General features: G+C 39.3%; 1 protein-coding gene across 1 annotated transcript in view; it reads right to left on the bottom strand.

Moving 5' to 3' along the window:
* otofa (otoferlin a) overlaps window positions 1-24,919 on the bottom strand; it is a 186,307-nt gene that overhangs the window by 86,812 nt on the left and 74,576 nt on the right. The window contains 2 exon segments of the mRNA XM_042333019.1: window positions 16,572-16,777; window positions 23,982-24,081. Coding sequence (XP_042188953.1) covers window positions 16,572-16,777; window positions 23,982-24,081 — 306 coding nt within the window.

Below are 24,919 nucleotides of genomic sequence, written 5' to 3'. Positions count from 1 at the left end.
ATTCACTGGATAATGACTACATCTAACAGGCATCTATAGAGGGTCACCTATAGTGGGTCTCATCTTTCCTCTTACAACTCCTACTGCTTCAGTTCTACTCTGTCAAATCTTATGAATTCAATCCAATGTTAGGAGCTTTGACAATGAAGAAAGAAATCTCTGAAGTTTCACATTAAGCTGTTGTAAATGGATTGTATACTTTCAGAGAAGTAGTACAGTACCTGAGTGTTGCCTTTTTGTCTTTTTTATCATTACTTCTGGAAATACAAAATCAGTCATCAATTTTTTCTCCACAGGGAATGCGTTCAATGTTTGCACAGCAAAGAAAAGGCCAAAGTGACTACCAAAAATAATTACAAAAAGAGTAGAAATGAAAGAACAACACTGCAAATTCTAGATTTAGATATGATTTAGAATACACCTATACACCATAGAGATATCAGAAACAAGAAACCACACAGCAAACTACTTATAGATAAGCCCTCTGCATACACTGGCACATCTGCTTTTGATCCTAAAGGTAGATGTGTTAAAGGCAGCTCTAATGTCTTGAAGATTAACAAACCCTTTTCTCTTTGGAGCGGGGGTGGGGGAATCAAGTTACAGAGCAGCTGGGCAAGATTTTCATGACAATATTGTCACGTGCAAATAAAATCATGAAGAATGTGATTTGTTGCAATTTCATATCACCTGTCACGCAGTAAACCAAATAATTTTGTCAAACTTTTGAACACAAAGAAACTCTTTTTAAAATATTCCTGTACGTTTGTTTCTGGGAAGGCCAGTAGGCTCTGTGTTACATTCATTTATGAAAAAAAACTTGAAGCTCAGCTGTAATCTAACTCTCTTGCCTATATGCATTTTGGCTGCAAACTATTAAAACACATTCTGTGGAACTGTTAACTTAATAAATAAAACTGTTATTTGTACACTCTGCTGTTAATGTACTCTATCTGCTGAATGGATGGCACCATAGGAACATAAGAAATGCTAGACAAAAAAGTCCAAGGTCCATCTAGTTCGCCTTCCACCTTCTTGGTGGTTGCATGCACATATGTCCCGAACTACCTTTGTACTATATGGCATAATGCAACACTGGTTTTCTTTGGCCATTTTCCGTATCCTCTGCATTTAGCTATTTATTCAATCTCCGCTGATGACAGACCAGCCAGCCTAGCTCTTTGGAGGACTTCGAGGGGCGACACAGGGATTCTTGTCAATTGTTTCCCATTAATCCTGCAGGTCATAGCCCTATTGGGTAGAGTGGGTCCTAGCTGGACAAACAGCTTAAAGGTTACCAGGCAGTGCTTTCAATAGCAACCGTTAGCTGTTAAGCTCCGATAGTATCCCAACGCACATTCTAGAATCCCCAAACTTTGGCTCTCGCTAACCGGGATCTAATACTCTCCTGAATTAGGTAAGCAGGGCACTTTCTGGCATTTCATATGGGCATATTGAATTAGGTAAGCAGGGCACTTCCATCCAGGAAGAGAGTGGGTATTCTATTCCAGACGCAAGAAATTTCCATGAGTAGGTGAAACTCTCAGTCTGATTTGGTACTTTTAAGCACCATGTGAGTGAGATTCTGCAGCTGACCAAAATAAAGTCAACAATTTTAAATAGCACAAAGGCAGTTTCAAGCGCATTTTTTTATTAGAGATGAGACCTTTGGTGCCTAAATAATAATAATAATCATGAGTATGATAATAATAATAATAATGATAACCCTTACATGTTTGAACTCCAGGTTTATAATAATAATAATCCTTGCATTTGATATAGCGCTTTTCACGTCGGGAGGACGTCCCAAAGCGCTTCACAGAATATACTGTAAAGTGAATTGACTGTATATTTTGTGGGCGAACGCGGCAGCCAATTGCGCACAGCAATGTCCCACAAACAGTCGTAGATTGAAAATGACCAATTTATTATTGTTTTGGGTTTTTGGAGGGATTATTATTAGGCGTGTGGAGTAAGGAAACTTGCCCAAGGTTTCGCCCTGCCTGGAATTGAACCCAGGTGTCTTGCTTGCAAAGCAAGTGCTCTAACCACTGAGCTACAGGACTCCACATTTATCATTATTTATTATTATTTATCATTATTATTATTATTATCATACTCATGATTATTATTATTATTTAGGCACCAAAGGTCTCATCTCTAATAACAAAATGCGCTTGAAACTGCATTTGTGCTATTTAAAATTGTTGACTTTATTTTGGTCAGCTGCAGAATCTCACTCACATGGTGCTTAAAAGTACCAAATCAGACTGAGAGTTTCACCTACTCATGGAAATTTCTTGCGTCTGGAATAGAATACCCACTCTCTTCCTGGATGGAAGTGCCCTGCTTACCTAATTCAATATGCCCATATGAAATGCCAGAAAGTGCCCTGCTTACCTAATTCAGGAGAGTATTAGATCCCGGTTAGCGAGAGCCAAAGTTTGGGGATTCTAGAATGTGCGTTGGGATACTATCGGAGCTTAACAGCTAACGGTTGCTATTGAAAGCACTGCCTGGTAACCTTTAAGCTGTTTGTCCAGCTAGAACCCACTCTACCCAATAGGGCTATGACCTGCAGGATTAATGGGAAACAATTGACAAGAATCCCTGTGTCGCCCCTCGAAGTCCTCCAAAGAGCTAGGCTGGCTGGTCTGTCATCAGCGGAGATTGAATAAATAGCTAGGTTTGACAATGAAATTTAATCAGAGGAAGCAAAATGGTGACCTTAATAATATTTGGGGGCAAAAACTCGCAGAAAGGCAGAATAATGCTAATAAAAAACCCTTGTGTTTGTTAGAATCACAGAATCCCACAGTACAGAAGGAAACCATTTGGCCCATCGTGTCTATGAGGCTCTTTGAAAGAGCACAGGTGTGATGGGCCGAATAGTTTCCTTCTGTGCTGAAATATCTATGATTTTATGATTCTATTCAACTAGTCCCACTCTCCCCACTCTTTCCCCATAGCCTTGTATTTTTTTCTTTTCAAGTACCTCTCTAACGTTCTTTCGAAAGTTATTATTGAATCTGATTCCACCACCCCTTCAGACAGTGCACTCCAGACTTTAACAACTTGCTGAGCCAACAAATATCTCCTCATCTCTCCTCTGGTTCTTTTGCCAATTATCTTAAATCTGTGTCTTCTGGTTACCAACCCACCAGTAGAAACAGGGTCTCCTTATTTACTCTATCAAAACCCCTGATATAGCACCTTTCATGTTGGGAATGATGTTGCAAAGCACTTCAGAGATTATATAATATAAAGTGAGTTTCTATATATTTTGTAGAGGGAATATTAAAATAGAACGATGATAAATAGTGAGGTTTGTGATCAAATATCATTATTGGGTTTGAATTGAGATTTGCAAAAGAATTAGTAAATACAGTAGCTTGAATTCTGCAAATACCTATTATTATATAAAAAATTGTGTTTATTTTATAAATATCTAATACACTCTTCAATTTATTAAATATTCATACTACATTATTCTGCCCTATACATGCTCAGAGGATACCAGTAAGGGACTTGATTTTCAGGGATGTGAGAGACACATAAATAATAAATATATAGTTATGAAATGGCCGTAAAACCAGCAAGCTTCTCCCTTTCTCATTCTCAATCTCAACTACCTACATTCTCATCTTGTCCTTCAATTCCTTTGCTCTCTAACCACCTTGAACCCATTTATACAGTGTTCTTCAATTACCTTCCTGATACTTTATTTCACCATATCTATTACCATTTATGCAAAAAATGCCATTTAACATATTTTTAACTCCTGCATTTTTAATCTTGCTCTCACTGGTGCATCAAACCTGGGTCATAGCTTGCATCAACTTGTTTGATCCCCTCTATTGCAGTGGTGGTGGTGGGTTTCTGTGTGTGTGTGTGTTTGGGGGTGGGGGGTGGGGGTGCTAGAGGAAGAGAGAGTTAGACTATTCCGTGTATATGATGAATATTACATGTGACTTGATATGCCAGTGTAAACATAGAGGTAAATGCAAAACCCGCCTGTAAACTTCATTACTGTGCGCAGCCCTCTATCCACACAAACCATAGGGACAGCAAAATACATAAACTCTTCAAACTATCAAATACCTGGGATCTGCAGGCTCCTCACTTGTCACAACATTAAAAAGAAATACATTATTTAAATTTAAAAAAATGATGAGCTGCCAAGTCCAAGTTATAGTAAACATGAATAAAGATTTCAATGAACACACAAATGTATTTGCAAGATGCAGACGTTAGCTTTCAGGATGATATAGGTCCCTTCACGAAGCTAGAAAATTTGAGGTTTGTGATAGGCAAGAAGATCACCAGTGGAGCAGGCAGGCTGGTAACCAGACAAGCATTCATAGATTAGGCTTGAGCTTTCAAGGTGATGGATAATTTGAGAGTTAACAGCATTATCAAGGACTTTAGTATGCACATACGTAAATCAGAACAGAGCAAGAAAGATCATCTTTCTGAGGGATAAGATGAACTTGGAGCAGGCGAATTTGAACAAATGGCAAAAGTCCAAAATAAGTGTGGAGATACATCTCTTGACGATAGTAGGAAGGATACCATGAAGACCTGGGACAATGGGACCTGGGACAGATAGTAATCCTTGCATTTGATATAGCGCTTTTCACGTCGGGAGGACGTCCCAAAGCGCTTCACAGAACACACTGTAAAGTGAAGTGACTGTATATTTGTGGGCGAACGCGGCAGTCAATTGCACACAGCAATGTCCCACAAACAGTCGTGGATCGAAAATGACCAATTTATTATTGTTTTGGGTTTTGGAGGGATTATTATTAGGCTCTGTGTGGAGTAAGGAAACTTGCCCAAGGTTTCACCCTGACCTTTTACATCAGGAGGATGTCCCAAGGCGCTGGTCAGTCAGGGATCTGCACCCGAGCTGGTGGTTGGGATCAGAAGGAGTGGAGGGCAGGGAGAGTAGGGGTAGAAGGGTGACCAAAGGCACTGTTGAAGAGGAAGAACTTGAGACCGGTCTTGAAGGAGGCAAGGGAGGGGGAAAGGTGGACGGACTGTGGGATGGAATTCCAGAAGGTGGGGGCAGAGAGGCTGAAGGCCAGGGACGTGAAGTAGGCCGGAGCCCGCTGAGCGGAGGGAGCGGACGGGTTGGTAGAGGGTTAGGAGATTACAGAGGTAGGGAGAAACAAGACTTGGAAGGTCTAGGGAGAGGATTGATTGAGAGGAGGATCGTTAGAATTTAGAGACAGGTTTAGTAAGTGACCAGAAAACAAAACTAATGAAGAAGCAGAAAGACAACAGTTTATAGTGAGTCCTGCATCATGGTGCAGAATAAACTCCATTTTCAAAAAACAAGTCTCTCCACCATCCAAATAACCAAAAGAACTATTTTGCCTTTTGCAGTTAACATTTGTTCCTCTTTTGAATATTTTTCTTTAAGTGGTAAGTGTTCACTGTGTTAATGAAAAAAATGTTTGTAGGAGTTACTCATTCTGTCAGTATTTATTAATTAAAATAACCCAATAAACCAACAGGGATAGATAAACTCAAAACGCAAAATACTGCACATGCTGGAAATCTGAAAACAAAAACAGAAGTCACTGGGAACACTCAGAGAACTTTCTCATCTATGGAGAAAGGAAAGTGAGTCAACGTTACGGATCCACAACCTTTCATCAGAATTCACACACTTTGAAAAGTTACTCAGACTTCTTTGCAAGTCTAACCTTTATAAGAGTTGCTGGTGGTGAGAATCCCTCAAGTGAATATTCTGTTGGGCTAGCAGCAGTTTCTCCCACCATCAGGGTGGGTTTAACCTTTTGTGGGCCTGGTGTCAAAGTGTTTTTTGGGCCCCCATTTTCAGGTTTATTATTGGGGTGCTCGGCATTTCACGATGGGGCCATTTGGCAGCCAATGACTGTCTCTCTCAGCAGCCAATTATGGGGGCGCTCAGGAACTTTCCGATTTCTTGTCTAGCCGGTCCATTATTGAATGGCTCCCTTCCTAGTGTGGGCCTCGTGCTACTGCACCATTGGCACCTTTGTTAATCTGCCACGGCTTTCCATACATTACCAGATAGAAATTCCACTTTGCACCAGATTTATTCTGTTAACTTAGCATTTTAGAGCACCCACAATTTGGCAAATTGATAAATTTAGTATGAACGTTGGAGCTGTTTTCCTGCAATTCTTAAAGGAACTCACAGAAAATTGGATTCAACATTAAGAGTGTATTGAAAGATTTGCCAAATTCTGTACACTGAAATTCTATGAAAACAGAACTACTCTTGGCCCAAATGGGATTGCTGAGAATACACAACGTAGATCCTAAAATTCTAAATCGTGTTGATACCTGGGCACAGTCTGGTATCCGTCGGTGAGTTTATTCTTAAGATCAGATATTTTGCTGAAATGGAATGAAATAAAATTGAATTAATTTGAGCTTTAAGGCTGGTTGGAAGGAAGGTTTTTTTTCCTCTTTCATGCACACAGTTTCACACACAGAAAAACCTAGGGCAAACATTTTAATAAAACATATAATACTTAACAGCTCTGGGAAATGGGGCTTTGGTTTCTTATGCCACTCAGAGGGTGGAATAATTGTGTTTCATTCATTAACATTTATTTCACTCATTAAAATCTCTAAAAATAATGAATTGAAAGATTTTGCATTGAATCACGAGAAATCCGCAATGCCTCTCAATTGTTTTCCTTCTGCAAATGGATTTGTTGCTTTCATTGCATCTTCCAGCTTGGAAATATCGAATTGGAAGACTTGCGAGAAGATTTGTAATCAGGGATTCATGAAAATCCCAAACAGCAAAATTCAATAAAAGCCTCTGTTGATTCAATCCAAAATCTTTACGTTCAGCAATTTAAGAAGAAAATGTTGGCACTTATTAGATTTTCAATTCATTTCTGTATATGTTAATGAAATGCAACATATCCAAACAACAGAGTTTAGAAAATAACTAGATTGGAATAAAAATAATTGACTTGTTCATTGGTTTATTTTGAAATGTTGTGTTAATTAATTTCCATTATGAAATTGAATACCACTGACATATTTTGATTTGGACACAAAACAGCAGTCACCCGAGAGGGGAAAAATGTCATCCTAACTACCTGGGTTGGATTTGATAGATGAAGGAAAATCCTTGATCATTAATTTTTATACATGTTTTTGACTTTGGTACAAATCAGGAAAGTAATTCAATAAAATTCTGCACCTTTTCGCTAAAAGATGCTTTTTTAAAAATATTATATGACCCTAAAACAAAAGCTCAGAAACGGACTATGTCAATACATTTATTATTAGTCAGTTAATTAAACTACAAAAAAAAGTTTAACAACTAAACTGCAGAAACATAGTTGAAAGTACACAAGTTAAAACAAAACATAAGGTGGCATTATACATATTCACAGACCATGCGTTTTGAACTAGTTTAAAACTGTTGGTAATAATGGATGTTTTTTTACAATTTATCTACATTAATAGACAGAAAACAACTGATCCCTGTTCAGAAGACATTTATACTGTATCGTTTAATGGCTACTAAGTTTCCTTGGTCAAGACTCAAGACCAATAACTGTGACTGGATTTTCACCACTCAAAGAATGAAGTTCCCAAGTCTTAAAACCTTTTACAGGGAACATTTTTGTCAAATGCTCCACCTTTATCAAAATAAACCTCTATGAAGTTACTCCTCTCTCTGATCTACCTGTGCTGCAGATTGTTAAGTATGTCATTGGAGTTCAATTAACTGTATTAACTGCTATTTTTGTTCTAGTAGCAATGACCAGAGCGGCACCTTAGATATTTGGTATGATGATCAATAGGTTACCAGAGAATGAAGGTAAACTAAACCAGTAATCTCATGAAACCGATTTCTATTTTTCTAAAGCTCAAGAGTGGGGCTATCTGACTCCTTTACCAGTTACTCTTTTGATGCTGTTGACCAATCGGACAGATTGCTTTTGTTAAGCGACAGCCTTCTTTTGTTCATCATGTGGAATAAATCAATAATTCACCAGAGACAGGCTGCTTACCGCCATGTGCTGTTCTCGTTACTATTAAACTTTTATGTTAATAACCTATCAGGAGGTATCATGTTTGAACTAGTTAGCTATGTTTGCTGCCTTGTGATTCACATTCTGATCAACCCTGAAGAGAAAGGAAAAGAGAGGGAGAAAATCTGCATGGCTAAATACAATTCTCAGGTCTCAGCATGTGTAATGGAACACATTAATTATGTATACTACGCTGTCATGTTATTTTGTAGTAGAAATTATGCAACTATTTTTCTCTTTCTGATATCATTTGCCACTTTTACATAAACAATATATGTATGTTTCTCATTGTTTTGTGCTCACTGCCACTGTAAGGTCTGAAGGTCTGATTTACTATCTGACAAGTAATGTTACTGGGAAATATCCATGCATGGGTGTTATGCATATATGGAACCCTCAGTCTGACTTTGATACTCTTTTTCCTGCTGATGAGTTTTCATACGTTAGACACTTGGTTGACCTCAACAAATCCCCATCAAAGTATAGTCTGCAACAATATAATGTTCATTATTGCAGATGTTGATAAGAGCAGAGTACAGACTGAATACTAGAACGCACAATCAAAAAAGTTGAATAGTGGACTATTTTCGGACATGGTGGAGAAATACCATCATTCATGTTTTTACTTATGTTTTATAGAGTTGAAGTGGAGCAATTAAACATTTTCCACCTTGAATCAAATCACATAAATTCTCAGATCTGGATCCATATTTTTCAGGTTGTAGATATTGCCAGTGAAGAATAAATTTGCAGGTGGCAGCAATAAAATCTCTTATGGGCCTTCTAGTTGGATTCTAAAGAGCAATACTGATAACCTTTAATAGGAATCCCTAATAAAATGTAATTAACTGCGGGGAATGAAAACAACAACAACAACAAGATTCCATTTATAAAGCGCCTTTCACGTCAGGAGGACGTCCCAAGGCGCTGTACAGTTGGGTCAGGACCCGAGCAAGGGGGAAATGGTCAGGGTGAGGGGAGGGAAGGGAGGGAGCGAGGAGGGGGTAGAGAGTCGAGAGGGGAGCTGAAGGCACGGTCAAAGAGAAAGGTCTTGAAACCGGCCTTGAAGGAGGAAAGGGAGAAGCGGCGAAGGCACTGGGGGATAGAGTTCCAGAGCCTCGGGGCTGGGAGGCTGAAGGCCCGGCCACCAATGGTAGGGCAGTTGGGGCAGGGGATGTGGAGCAGACCAGAGTCAGAGGAATGGAGGGTATGGGCAGGTGGGTACGGGGATAGTAGGTCGGAGAGGTAGGAGGCAGCAAGGCCGTGAATGGCCTTGTAGGTGAGGATGAGGATCTTGAATTTGATCCTCTGGGGGCTGGGGAGCCAGTGGAGGCGAGCGAGGGTGGGAGTGATGTGGTCGCGAAGCCTGGTGCGGGACAGTACATGAGCTGCAGAGTTCTGAATGACCTGCAACTTGTGGAGAGAGGTGCCGGGAAGGCCGGCGAGGAGAGAGTTCCCATAGACCAGCCTTGAGGTGATAAAGGCGTGGACCAGAGTTTCAGCAGCGTGAGGGGTGAGGTAGTGCCGTAGTCTGGCGAAAAGAGACCCATGTCCTAGCTGTCTTTGAACTGCCATTTTCTCCCATTTATTTCCCCTTTTAATCCATCTTTCCTTGAACATTTATTATTTTGATATTAATATTTCTTAGTCAGCCTCTTTTCTGCTTCATTTCCAGTTTTAATGCAGATGCATCTCTTGGATTATTCATCTCTTTGGTTTCAGTATTCCCTCTACTTTCTCTGCAATTTTATTTCATCTCTTTCTAAAACTTTCTGTGATTGATTTACACCAGCATTTTTCTGTGCCTTTTGGTTTTACTTTATTATTATTACTGATGACAAATCAGCCAGCCTGTAGCTTGCCAGATATTGTGTTCGATGGCAAGCGATATTGAGGTTTTAGTGGATAGACTCCAGCAATACCCCAAACCATTACTTTCCGGCATTACAGAAACAGGGTTCATCCCTTGGGGGAGAGAATGTGCATTCCATTCCAGACACGGGGAAATTTCCATGTGTAGGTGGTATACACATGTAGAACTCTTTGGTTTTCGCTGTTAATCATGGTAATGGATATATGCTTGTGTGAATCATCCGAAAAAGACATGATAGGTTACCCTAACAATGGAGGAGGTGATAAAGTATCTTACTGTGATTCCTGAAGGAACATGCAAATACTGCACATCATTTTATGAGGGACAAAAGGGTCCAAGATCCTTTTGGGTCACTGACTCAACATCATCCTAAACCTGCATACAGTATGGGAAGGGAACTAGTCTCAACAGAAGCACTTACTAATGTTTAAGCTGTGTAAATAGCTGGAAAGTTTTTAAGTTTGGTAATTCTTGCAGAAGTATATTAACTCATAATAATCATCAGTTGTCTGCATTAAACTTGGCATAGATTAAAGTTGATCATGATTAACTCTACTTGGTATACTTATATCTTTACTTATCTGTATTTGGTATACTTATACTGACTGCTCCTTTTAGAAGTTATGGAAACTGAATTTCAAGATTTCAAAAATATTTCTGAATTCTTTCCATCTTTACACCTGGTGGAGGAATGCTGCGGATTTTAACAAACTTGTGGTATTTTCGAAAGAAACGTTCAAAATTTAGAAAGAGTTGGGATGCAGTCGACAAAACAAAATTTACAAATGGACATATGGAAACTCTGAATATTGCCATGGTTGCAAGTAGCAGAATAAAACTGTAGACAAACATCTGATGAATTTCCTCTATGGCAAGAATAGGCCAAATATCATAAGAACAAACTAATTTTCTAGTGTGAGGGATTGCTGAATAACCTACTTGATGAAGTATTTAGATCACATATAGACCATTGGGAAATACGTGCACAGAGGGCTATTGTTAGTCTATGAGGGTATGCTTCACTTTGGGGTTATTTTCTTGTTGGTAAATATATTAGTGCTCAAAACAATCAAAGATGGACAGCAAGCACAGGTGCTTCCAGGAGATAAGCCATGTAAATGTGCATTATCTCACGTTAAAATAGACCACCTATAACCTGATGAGTGATTCATTGTAACAGACTAACAATTCTAAAGAAATTGTAGAGCTGAACTCTATACCCTATTCTGACATCAATTCATGGTTAAAACCAAGAATTTCATGAGGGAAAGACATGGTTCCCTATTACTGACAGCAAAAGTAAAAGACTTGATAAGAACTGTCCAACCACGGAGATTGATAATTCAAAAGTACCATAACATATGACAGAATTGCCAACTAGCTCTTAGTCTGATATTAGTATTGATGTCTGTGATGGCGGTTTATAGATTGGTTTTTAATAGACAACTAAAGATTTCCAGATATCTTTAGCTGTCTAATATAAATGAGAGTAATAACAATCATCTAAAGCCTGACAAATTCTTATCAGGATATGGTGTTCCAATAGTCATTACAAGTGCCTCCTCTCCCCTGTTGCTCTATAAAAATGATGCCTGCCAACACTGCTTCTCCTATGATGTGCTGCTGCTGTCTCAGTGAAGCCTTTAAACAGCGAGTGGGCTTCTCTGAAATCTTGCTGAATAACCTCCACACTAATGTAAATCTCGCTGTGAGGAAACGAAATGCTGCTACATTTGCATTGATTGCTTTTAAAAGGCCAGAAAATAATGACTTAGATTCATGCCAATTTAACAGTATCCATTTTCTTCTATTTTACAAGCATAAAGAAGGGTGCTTAGTTTAATATCAATGGGAATTTCAACCCTCTAGTGTCAACCTAAAGCACATTTACACAGCCAGCTGAAGAGATACATTCTGACTGCTCTGCCCCACCAAAGTGCCATAGAAATTATAGCATACTGGAAAGTCTTCAGTTCATTGAGATTTTATCAGCTGGTGTTAGCAACTTCAGTGAACTTTTCTTCACGCAAAGAAATAAACCTACAAATGGAAATGGATACCAGCAGCAAAACACAGTTAACAACTGAGAAACACAATGGAGACTGAGTAAAACCATCAAGGGCAATAATGTGGTACAATCGATCAACAACAACAACAACAAGATTCCATTTATAAAGCGCCTTTCACGTCAGGAGGACGTCCCATCAGTAGGTGATGTATCTGCATCTGAGACTCTGCCTCCCAATCTCAGCTGAATTATTATGGGAAGTGTTTGGATGATGGATTGTTCAATGTACTGATCTTGTCTTTTGTTTTTCTCCACTTTTTTGGTCTTCGTCCATTGTGTGGTACTCATTGTCAACAAGGTGTGGAACATCTTACTTCAAGGTCTCTGCCAATAAAACTCCAAAACTTGGAACTTGGTGCGTGAGGGATTGTGGGCACAAATCTACATCCTACCACCATTGGTGCATTAGGAATCTTAAGATGCTGCATCACTGGGACACATTCTACATCCATCCGTTGAGTTAAGAATCCTCCACACACATTAACCTCTGCCTTATCCAAGCACTAGAACCCTGTGACAAACTCTGTGACAGTCCTTAATAATTTCACTAGTGAGATTCCTGAACTGATTCCTGAAGATTAGTACGTTGAACAATCCATCATCCAAACACTTCCCATAATAATTCAGCTACTAATGTCCCACATACATTAAATTAGCTCAGATTAAATCCAAACACACTTCAAACAAGGAACATGCAAAAAACCACACAGATTCACTAATAATGGAACTCCTTTTATACCACACAACTGTACTGATGATAGCTCTGATCATGTGTTAAGATTCCTTAATGAACATCGATTATGTTCTCTTAAAGAATAGGGTCTTTCTGAGCCACATTTTTCTTCTAAAACGTTTAAACAGTATGTGTAGCATAAATCAATAAAATACACATCAATGTAGCCACCAAAGTATCCCATCTGTTGGTGTGCTGGAAGTTTACCAGGATTATTTTAAATAATCCTTCACTTGCTGATGTGTATTGACAATTGACCGTGATCAGAACACTCTGTTCACCTCAGAGCAGTTTTGTCCTCTTCCTCCTGATCATCTTCACAGCTGAGATTTGTGATGGAGATATTAAAATTGGTGAGTAACAAACCAGTGAGGAGGCAGTAAATGCACAAAATTTATGACAATATAATATAATAATCCTTACATTTGATATAGCGTCTATCACATCGTTGAGGCATCTCAAAGCACTTCAGAGATTATATTGATTAACCACTGGTATACACAGTCTACAATCAATCCTGTTTAACCTGGATCTGCTGTTTTTAAACTGTTGATGCGAGTGTCAGACTGATTTCTCCATTGATTTATGCGGCAGGATTTCAAACTATTAGACAGACTATTCCTACAATGGTTAATTCTTTCATGAAAGTGTAAATTCCTGATTTTGACAACAGCATTATCCTAGAGTAAAAAGAACATTGAATTCAAGGTGATGGATAATGGAAAATCCCGTCATATGCCACATTGTCAAAACATGCCAAATTTACCACAAAGTAACACACCACCCACGTGCATCAATTAATCACCCTAACAGTGGGGTGGGTCTCTTGAACTCCACAAGTCTAATTTATTTTGGTTGAATCAAACATATTACATTTTCTTTCTAATTACAATATTTATAAACTTGATACTTTTTAGCTTGCAATGGCCCACGTGCAGAGCAAGAGTTGGGTGAGAACCGAATTAGGCTCAGTTCTCATGCCTCCAGTAGTTGAATGACCTACCAACACTCAGTGTCAAGGACCACACAAAATAATGATCACTGGGGTGAAGTATCAGAGGTTGAGAAGAAGAAAGACTGAAATACTGTAAGTCTTCCTACACAAAGTGAACAACTGGGCTTCGTTCAACACCCTGGTAAAATGGGACACTTGAGTGAGAACATTTACACCATTGTGTTCATTCAGGTCCCAGCTTTCACAGAATTGGGGAAGGGAAAACCAGGCAGGGTTGTTGCTCTTGGTTGCTCCTCAGCACCTTCTGGTTTTGTGCAATTGTGTGGGGAGAGTTCAAGCTCTATAGTTGAGTGGTCTGCGCCTTGGGACGTCCTCCCGACGTGAAAGGCGCTCTATAAATGGAATCTTGTTGTTGTTGTTGTTGTCTGTGACACTTACTGCCAAGGCTCACACATGAACAATGGCCATTTGGCCAGGGTACTGGAGGGCATCAGCACTGGAGGGCATCAGCAGAAAGGCATATGGCAATGCGGAGAGAAAGTAGAAAAATAACTGGAAAGACTAAATTTAACCCCCCCTCCCCAAATGCTTCAGGACTTTTCAGTTCCGGCATGTGAAGCATTGTGAAGTGTTTATCTACATAATGATTGTTTTCATATCACTCTCAGAAAGATAAAACAATGCCATTGCTTAAAATGATGGCAATCAAAGTTGGAGCCAGTGCTCGTGTGTGTGTGTTTGGGTGGAGGGGGGAGGGGGGGTTTGGGCGGGGGCGAGGCGGGGAGAAGGGGAAAGGGAGGAAGGAGAGGGACCACTGCCACCTTGTGTTCATTCAGTGTGTCACAAAATCATGGAGCTTTCATATAACAAATCAACCAATTTCACAACATGAAGAGAACACGGATTTTACCTTTCATCAGTGTTTTACTTGTCTGGGTGACTGGTAATGAAACTCATTTACACTATTAAATTTGAAGTAGAGAGAAAAAACATAGAACAAAACAATACACACTCTACACTATCTAAAGGGTGAGACCTATCTTCAGAAATTCATCTGGCCGTTGTGACTCATTTTCTTTACGTTCAATTTACCTTCGCTTTTGAACAATATTGAGAGGTGGGTGATCATATTTGTCAATGAGCATTGACAACTATGATCACCCACTCCTCAATACTGTAACACTTAGGTATCAGGATGGCTCAGCCGGTAGGTAGCCTTATTGTTTCTGAATCAGAGGTTGCAGATTCAAGCCCCAGGTCTCACGTCAGGACTTTGAGTTCATAGTTTTGTCTGACATTCCAATCCAGTGCTGTACTTTGGATGAGACATTAAACAGAGCCATTATTAGTATAGCTCACGTCAGCTTCGGCCCTGAGATCAATCGGAATCAATCAATCAGAATCAATCAATATTCTCGGAAAGCAACTGTAGATTAACTATCGAGAGAAGCCATTAAAGACCATTAAAGTAAGGGCAGTGTTCCCTTAAGTAAATTAGTTTTCAAATGCTCCAATAACTAACACCACAATCTTGTTACAATCACTTTTTGCTTTACTTTTAACAATATTAATATTATCCTCCTGACGTGAAAGGCGCTACACAAATGTAATTTTGTATTATATCAGAATTTAAAAAATCTCAATTATTGAGAAAATCACAATAAGCTCTCTCCAACTGTGTAATTTTCCTGCTAAAATGTAAAATGTATAAGCAAAATACTGAAGGCACAATTGCTTACTTAAGTTATTTCCTAGTTGAAGGAAAAATATATATACATGCACATTTATGTCAACATGCTTGGCCTGCAATAAAATCATAGAAAGTTTACAGCACATAATTAAGTCAAACATTCAGCCCATGATGTCTTCTGTTCTGGTGCTAGTTCCCTCCACTAAAACTCCTAAGGCTAGAATTCCATTCTTTTGCTCTTTCCCTGTAACTTTTAATATTTTTCCTCAGTTATCCAATTTCCTGTTAAGTTCTACTACTGACTCGGCTTCAACAACTACTTGTGCATTTCTTATTCTAAAACCCTCTGTGTTATCAAAAGTGTTCTAAACTTCCCCATTGACCTACAAACAAAAGAACAAAAGAAGAAAAACAGGTGTCAATTGCAAAAGTTACCTCTGGGAAAAATCCATAGCATTGTAAGTTCCTCTTTCACCTGGGTGTGTACAATACTATCGAGGAAATTGTGTATGAAGGAAGTTTAGCTTAGTTCTAACAATAAAAGTGAAACACACAAGGACTGACTTCAACTCTGCGCAAGATTGTATAACAGTCAGCTTAATGGGCTATTGGGAAGTTCAATACCTTTATCAAAATGAGATAGTCATTCCAGGAGAACAGAGTTTGTTATAACACTGATGCTTTTGTAAGGCAGTGGTCAATGAATTTGTTCTCCAAAAGGAGTTAATAATTTAAATGATCATGATTATATAAGGGGTCTAATGTGTACTTATTGAACAAATGCTAGGAACATTTTATTTCCACAATTATTAATGGATTTTACTTTACAACTGTGTGCGAGCAAACACGCCAAATTGTTGAATTTGAAAACTAAAGCCCTTGTTTGTTTGCTGAACATAATGTCATCGCAAGATCAAAAGAGAAATCCAGATTAAGTTCAGTTCAATGAGAATGTTATCTCATTCTTTCAGAATACCAACCCAGCTATCCTCCCATTGCAGTATCAATTGACTTCTTCCATTGTCCTAAACTCAGTCACCTTTCCCGGAAACTTATTCCACCAATTGATTATCTTCTACACAAAAAAAGACTTGCTGATGTCTGTTCCAACCCTGAAGCTGCGCCCTTTCGAAGTGTCTGTATGTATTGTTCAAGGTTTGCCTTCTCTATCACATGAAGAGATAAATGAGTTACTCACTTCCTTTTATCTCCTCGGAGACTGTGCCGAGATCTGCCTGGGGAGGCTCCTGATCCCTGACTGTTACCGCTACCGGACAGCAAGCTGTCTGTCTCAAACTGAAAGGTGGCTTCATTCTGGTTTGGGTTCTCCAAGAACTCATTTTCATTCCAGGGTCCGACAGTCCCATCTATTGCCTGGTATTTTATCTCAATAGAGACACTGGTCTGGAAGAAAAGGAAAAAAAGAAAGAAATCAATTAGCAGTAAAAATCAAAAGTATTGCCTGCTACACACAGCCCAGGTAGAAGATTAGAGTGTTCTTCACCCACTGGTTGAGATTCAAAATCTGGCCCCTTGCTTAAAATTTCTAACCAAACAGCAACAACAGCAAAATCAGCTAAAACTGGGCAGCTTGCATTGGAAATGCTGACTGACACATGGACTGACATATATCCTGCTGATTGTCCAGATAGGGCCAATTTAATCCTTATTTGCCACATGGGATTAACAGGAGCAAAGTGGGAAGAATCCCAATGTCTTGTGTCTCGTCTGCTTGTCAAGTTCTGCTGATGAACTAGATTGGAGGCAATATTTTACAGTACTGCAGAGCCGTCATGCTCAGTATGTGGACTCCCAACACCACCCTAGAGACTTGATTCTGATATCACATTGCCAGACAAGTCATTTTGGAGCCAATTTAATCTCAAAGAGCCCCATTTAGCTCCCCTACTCTCTGCACCCCCAAGCAGGATAGAGCAACATCTGGCATGAAGTTGTAACCCATAACTTTCCAATCCAAGGCAAAAATACTGCTTGTATTTATACTTTATGTGTGCTCTGTAGAAAATCCAATGCACGCTGCACAAGTCCTTCAATCTAATGATATCATTCCACACCTCAGGAAATGAAAAGGTTTCAAGTTGGCAGCTATTGGAATTGAAGACAATATGATGATAGATCACATATCTACGATAGTCACTGCCCCAGCAGAACTCCGGCCTGGTTAAAGGTCAATGAAGGGCCAAATATAAATGAAATAAAGCGGTGTCTGCGGTAAATAGACAAAAGAGAGAGAGAGAGAGAGAGAGAGAGAAAGTAAAGTGGGGAATAGCCTCAAGAAATAAAAAATAGAGAAGGCAAACAAAGCAGAGGAACAGAAGTCAAAGAAACAGTAGAGTGTCTGTGTGTCTGTATGTGTGTGAGACAGAGAGGAATAGAGAGATAAACTAGAGGATAACTGACCAAATGAATAAATATCAAGGGGAAATTAGCAGAATTTCAGAAAAAGCAATTAGGAATACAGAATGGCAGCAACAAAAAAACACAAAAGAGAGAGACGAGCATTAGAGAGAAATGGAAGTAAGATTGAAAAAATCAGCAGGAAGTGAGCGAAACAAGTTTTGGAGGTCAGCCGGGTGTCTGACACATGCAAAAACCAATCACCCTCCTGAAAGTTACAAACCAGACTGATAATTCCACATATGCATGCCACCTACGCATAGAAATGTCCCTGTGTCTGGATGGAATGTACAGTCTTTCCCTAGGTGGATGCTTCATGTTTAATTCCAGAGAGTATTAAGGACAGGTTGGCAAGAGCTTGTGCCCCCAAGAGAAGATGTTGAGGCACTGCTGGATTTTACCAGCTAGAATCGCATTGCTTGCCATTAGGAGTATTGCCTAGGACCCCCCTATCCAGCTAAGTAATGGAAGCAATAGAGTAGCAAATAGAATGAAGAACAATAATATGTTATAAGATTCGATCAACATTTATTTGTACACATAACTGAGAACATACCAACAAAAGGATACACATAGATTGATATTGTCCATAATTTTCTTGATGTGTTTGCAATCATGTTTGGGAAGTCATGAAATACATTTCAGACAAATACAGGAATAATGGTTGAAAGGTGAATTCACGGTTTGAGGGCACAAGTATTACTGTCTAATATTCTGCACAGACATGTTCATCTTGGTTATGCGACCTAAGTTTTAAGCTTAAACTGAGGTACAAAGAGGTGACAGGACCTCAATAATGTTGTCTTCCTGATTTAATTTAACCTACAAGATAACCATCACCCAGCTCTTGAGTTACAGCACTTGCAGTGGTTTCTGACCCTGAGGATGTGTATCAGCAGATACAATCAAAGCTGAATGACATGGATCAATCTGCTTTCCTTCCTTAGACATAGGCAGAGTTGTCAAAAAAAAATTACTTTTCCAAAGATGTATCGTCTGTCATAGATTAGCTGGTAACAATCCTAAAGCAGTGAGTTGAAATTACAAGATCGTCCAAGTCTTGAACTTGACAATTAATCTTATCATTCACAAGCCAGGCACCTTGAGAAAATGAGAAGAAGTTAAGATGTTTTATAATTTACTTTAGTTACTTATAATAATCTTTGCATTTGATATAGCACCTTATCAAGTCTTCTAGACGTCTCAAAGCGCTTCACAGAATGTACTGTAAAGTGAATTGACTATATTTTGTGGGCGAAACTTGTAGTGAATATGAGAGTAATAAAGTTTCTTCAATATTACACTGATGAAGCTACTTTAGGTGTCAGCTTGGCTGAACTGGTATCATTCTCTCCTCTGAGTCAGAAGGTCGTGAGTTCAAGCCCCACATCAAATCAGGACTTTGAGCTCATCGTCTAGGCTGATTGTCCAATGCAGTGCTGGAGGAGCATTGCATTGTCAGAGGTTCTGTACTCTGGATGAGACGTTAAACAGAATTCCTGTCTGCCTGTTCAGGTGGCCATGAAAAATCCCATGACACTATTCGAAAAGAGAAGCGCACTTCCAACAATCCCTCAGATAAAATTAGTCATTCATTTCATGGTTGTTTGTGGGACAATGATATGCACAAACTGGTTGTTTTGCTCTGTTACAAAATGTAGTCCCATACATTTGTTTTTAAAAGGTGCTGCAAAACACAGAGCTATTTGGGTTATGGGGACAGGAGTTTGATTAGCTGTGAATGTAAGAATGAACTAAACAAGTTATGATGTCTGTCGTAACTAGTTTAGTTAATTTTTAACTAAAATAATAGCTAACTCCCTGCTTCCCAACTGTTACCTCCACAAGTGCATAATCATGTGGCGTCCTGTAGCTCAGTGGTTAGAGCACTTGCCTCACAAGAAATAGACCTGGGTTCTATTCCCGGCAGGGCGAAACGTTGGGCAAGTTTCCTTATTCCACACGCCTCTGTTTAAGTAGGAACCCGGTTGCTACTTGATTGGAAGATCGCTTTTCCGGGGATAATAATCCCTCAAGAAAAAAAATAATTTGGTCACTCAATCCAAGATTGTTTGTTGGACACTGCTGTGTGCAATTGGCTGCCGTGTTTCGCCAACAAATATACAGTCAATTCACTTTACAGTGTATTCTGTGAAGCGCTTTGAAATGTCTGGAAGACGTGAAAAGCACTATATCAAATGCAACGATTATTATTATTATCATTCAGAACTCTGCAGCCTTGTGACCTTATTACCCCCATTCTCTCCCGGCTCCATTGGCTCCCCTTCCTCCCAAAGATAGATTTAAAAATCCTTATTCTCAACTTCAAAGCCCTCCATGGCCATGCTCCTCCTTACCTCTGTGACCTGCTAACACCATATAAACCTGTCCACTCCCTCCGCTCAGTGGGCTATGGCCTGCTCCATGTCACCCGCCTGACCCAGCATCGGTGGTTGGGCCTTCAGCCTGACTTTCCCAACCTTTGGATCTCCATCCCACAGTCCATTCGCCTCATCATCTCCCCCACTATCCCTTCAGGGCCTTTCTCAAGATCCGTCTCTTTGGCTGCACCATCAGCCACCCTCCTATCGCTACCCCTACCCTCCATGCTCTCCACCTCTCCTGATCCTAACCTCCAGCTCGGGTCCAAATCCCTGACTGTCCAATGCCTTGTGACGTCTCCCGAGTTGAAAGGCGCTATACAAATGTAATTTGTGGTTGCGGTTGTCAATTGATAATAGATCTTCTCCATCAATAGTATCCCACCAACCTGCAAAAGGCAGTGATTCCGAATTATTATTATTGTGTTTTTACCTCTGTTGAATAGGCTTCACTTGTATGAAGCCCAGTGAAGTGAAATATTGTAAACAGATTTCCAGCAGTACATAGAGTTGTTAATTTATTTCTAAATTATCAACACTATGTGTTTTAATATCTGTCTCCTGCTGTGCTTTTGTTGCTATGGTAACGTTTGCTGCTGGCTTAATAGTGAGGATTGATTCCACAGTATTCTCAGAAGGCTGAGTTTAACCTTGTGTTAGCCAAACATCTTAATAAATTAATATATTGTACAGAACACATGGACCATTTTAATCTGATTATTATATAACACAGTCATAAAGTCTACATTACAATGTACCATCTTTCTATTACACTAAACCATGCTTTATTTTCTTTCTGTTCTATTTCAAAGTTATACTTTGCTGTTGCACAGGATAAATTATTCATTAGGTGTCAGCTTGGCTTAGTTAGTAGCACTCTTGCCACTGAGCCAAAGAGTTGTCTCATGAGGAACTTTGAGCTCATAGTCCAATGCAGTGCTGGGGGAATACTGTATTGCCAGACATTAAACCAGTGTTGGCCAATTTATGGCCCGTGGGATAGAGAAGTGTCCCGCAAGGCAGTCAAGAAGTGGTCCCTGAACATTCACATTGAATATTTTATATGCAGTATATTCTGTGAAGCTCTTTGAGACGTCTTACTGACATGTTAAGGTGCGACATCAAATGTAAAGATTATTAATATTATTATAAATTATTATCAGAATTATTAGAGAGGGATTTTTCATAGAGAATAAAATAATACACAAAATAGTTGATGGGCTGTCCATTGCACATATCTATATTTTATTATTCTAAGGATTTGGGGAATTGAACTGCTTATTACACAGATGATTAGTAGTGTAAATGAATATGCTTACACTGTGTTTTGGAACCTGACCTAATTGTGTATTACAGAGATGTTTTTTGTGCACTAAAATGGCACACTATGTAGAATTGTTTGTGAGCTGAATATAAAATGTTCATTTGTGGAGAGGTCTTCATTAACACAATCATGTTAGATCACACATGGGCTTGTGATTTTGGGCTGAATAGATTAGCATTTCTCTTTTCATAATTGTCTTAAACCTTTCTAGAAGTTTTTTTTAGCCTTTTTGAAATTTTTCCAAGTGGTCAGTTTTGTTTAAGAGTTGAGTGGCCTAACCTGCACACGTAAATTTGGCCTGTTCTTGAGTGGTTACAATAACCTGTTATGACATATGATTGAAAATCACTTAATGACTAATGATCAAAATCTAGCACTTAATTAGCATTGTCAATCACAATTTCACATTAGTTAACTTAGTAAACTGTCAAGAGCAATTCTCTCCTTTGGCAACAGGGATCCATCTATCTACCATGTACATTTTCCCTGTTCCTATGTTGCACATTAACTATTTACCTATATTAAAAGTTACGGGCAATTGCCTAGCCCATCTGTTTAATCTGTCCTGGGTTCTTTGAAATTCATCTATTTATCTTGGACAATTCATATATTGATACAGTTGTGACATCAACTCAATTTATATTACTTGATGTAATCAGCTTCCATATCATTTATGTAGAGTGTACCAATGGTAATAGAATCATAGAATCATAGAATCATAGAATGTTATGGCACAGAAGGAGGCCATTCGGCCCATCGAGTAATGTGCATTAGTTTTTAATCCATTATTTCATATATGATTTGGGGTTTATCAACTCTGGGGAATGTTTTCTCCCTTCAGCCAGTTCTGCATTGCACTACTGCCATCTTACATTCTAAACATTAGGAGAACAGTGTCGTAACTCTGAATAATAATTTTTCAAACTAAATCTTAAGACGGTATCTGGGTAAGTATTAAATCAATCCCTGGAGTAGAATTAAAGGCCTTCCAATCCTTACTCACTTTAAAAAATAGTTAAGAAAGCTGCCCAGGTTTTGCCATAGACTAGGACACTCTAAAAATAACTGCTTGTCTGGGGGAAACCTCAGGCAAAGTAATCATAGTGAACATCTGAATATGCAAGTGGAGTTTTCCTTCAAAACCTTGACACATGGCGAATAAAAGTGAGGATGGATAATGGAGTGTTAAATATTTCAGAACTGACTCATCTGAAGAACAGCACCTCCAACAATGCAATACTTCCCCAGTATATTGCACTGGAGTTCCCTGGTAGAGAGATTTGGAAAAAGTAGGATTAAAATATCTTCAAAACTGAACCATATCAGAACTTTGAATTTATACATCGAAGACCCAATTTAGTACATCTGGCTAGTCGCAGTACAAAAATACTGCAAGCAAAGTACTGCCAGTACTGAGTGGAGCTTATTCTTAATTCAACTCTTTCTCCTCTGAGATTTTCTACAAAATATACTTTTCGGGCAGTGTGCTGATAAGCCATTTTGTTCACTAGCAGAAATATGTAACAGTGATTTATGATTTCTGTGCTAAAGAAGTCAAGCACCCTATCTGCGGAAGGAAGGACACCCTGGTTTCAACAGCAGATTTGTGGGAAAGAAGGAATATTGAGTATTAAGCATAGATCACTGGTGGGCCCCTTTCAGAATCTGGAATAATATTTTGAACATAAAGCTTCAAAAAAAGTGAAAAGTTGGGAGAGGGTTCAGATTGGAGTGACAAAATATATCCCAGGAATCAGGGCTCGAAGTTACTTGGAGAGCTTCACGTTCACAGAGCTGAACTTGTCATTAGAAAATAAGATAGAAGGGGCCACGATCCAGGAATTTAAATCATGAAAATCCATTTGTCTTAGACCATGGGAAGAAAACTAAAAGATTTTAGATGAAATAGCGTAAACTAGGATGAAAGGTTAGGAGTAGTAGAAATAACTTACTAAAATCAGTTGATATTGCATGGATAAACACCTTTGGATATAACTGGATAAATATAAACTGTAGGGATATTAGATATATTAGAGATAGATGCACATTGAGATGAACAGATACACCAATGATTTCTGTGGTGGTGGCAAGTTATCTGTGGAGGAAAGGCAGCTCTCGTTTCAAAAGTGAATATGTGGGCATATGTGTTTTGCTTCATTGTTATTGGTTGCAGGAAATATCTGAGCAAAAGGAAGTAGAGCGAGTTGAATGAGGTCTGTGATGATGTTGATCCTAAGTGTCTTGGAGTTTTATTAAAGTCAATCCCAGTGTATAAGGAGTCTATTCCTGCTCATTTGGCTTTAGCCCCAGTAGCTGCAAACTTGTTTTTGCAATGAGGTTCCTACTATATTCATTAATTTCTTCTTCAACAACTCCAGTGAGCTGGGCCCAATATTACTTTTATTTTTTCTCTAATGACAGTTCAAAAGAGGCTATGAATGCAGAGGGTTACAGAGAGAGAGAGATAGAAAAAAATAAATCTTACCCTGATTGGTGTATTGTTGTCGTCTATTAATGTGTCTTCCAACTCCAACTGTCCTTCCTCCACTACCTTTTGCAACACCATACGGAAGGTTCCAATTAGCCTGAAAATAACACGACAGCACTTCAGTTCCAGCATTTACTCGATTGATAGCAATTATGAAGAACCTGCTGAGAGCTGAGATAAATATGGAAAGTTGATAAATTACCTGATTTTCTGACATTAAACACATGTACACTGAAACAGACAAGACATTCCTTCATAAGAGAGAGATAAGCGGGGTCTCCTTGGGTCCAAGGCGAAATGCTTGGCAACAGAATGTTGGAATCGAGTCGACCCTTTATGGCAGTCTCAGTGCTCTGGTTCCTGAGCCAGGTGGGATCGCAGTAGTCTAGTCACTGCTGATAACCGATCACCTGGCTCTTCAGCAAGACTTGAAGGGGCAGACAGTCACTGGGAACAGGGATTCTTCCCATCCAGCTCTGGTTAATAAATGTAAAATGCACATTGTATAATATTAACCCGTTGCTTCCCAGCTTCGCTCCTTCCTCTCGCACCACTCCCTTCTCGGACCCCTCCAATCGGGTTTCTGTGCTGCCCACAGCACAGAAACACCTCTTGTCAAGTGACAAATGACATGCTGTTCATCTGCGATCAGGGCTCCCTCTGCTTCCTCATCCTCCTTGACCTCTCTGCTGTCTTTGACACTGTTGACTACTCTATCCTCATCCACCGCCTCTCCTGTCACCTCAACCTTCATGGTTCTGTCCTTGATTGGTACCTCTCACACCTCCCCCACTTCATCTCCACAAACTGCATCTCCTATAACCCCTGCATTATCTCATGCGGCATTCCTCAAGGCTCTGTCCTTTATCCCCTCCTCTTCAATATCTATACGCTCCCTTCTGGTGACATCATCCGCAGGCATGGGGTCAACTTCC

The sequence above is a fragment of the Callorhinchus milii genome, unplaced genomic scaffold (assembly GCF_018977255.1).
Source record: "Callorhinchus milii isolate IMCB2004 unplaced genomic scaffold, IMCB_Cmil_1.0 Scaffold3, whole genome shotgun sequence".
Taxonomy (NCBI): Eukaryota; Metazoa; Chordata; class Chondrichthyes; order Chimaeriformes; family Callorhinchidae; genus Callorhinchus; species Callorhinchus milii.
Note: the sequence above shows the minus strand (reverse complement) of the source record. Positions and strands in the feature narration are given on the sequence as shown.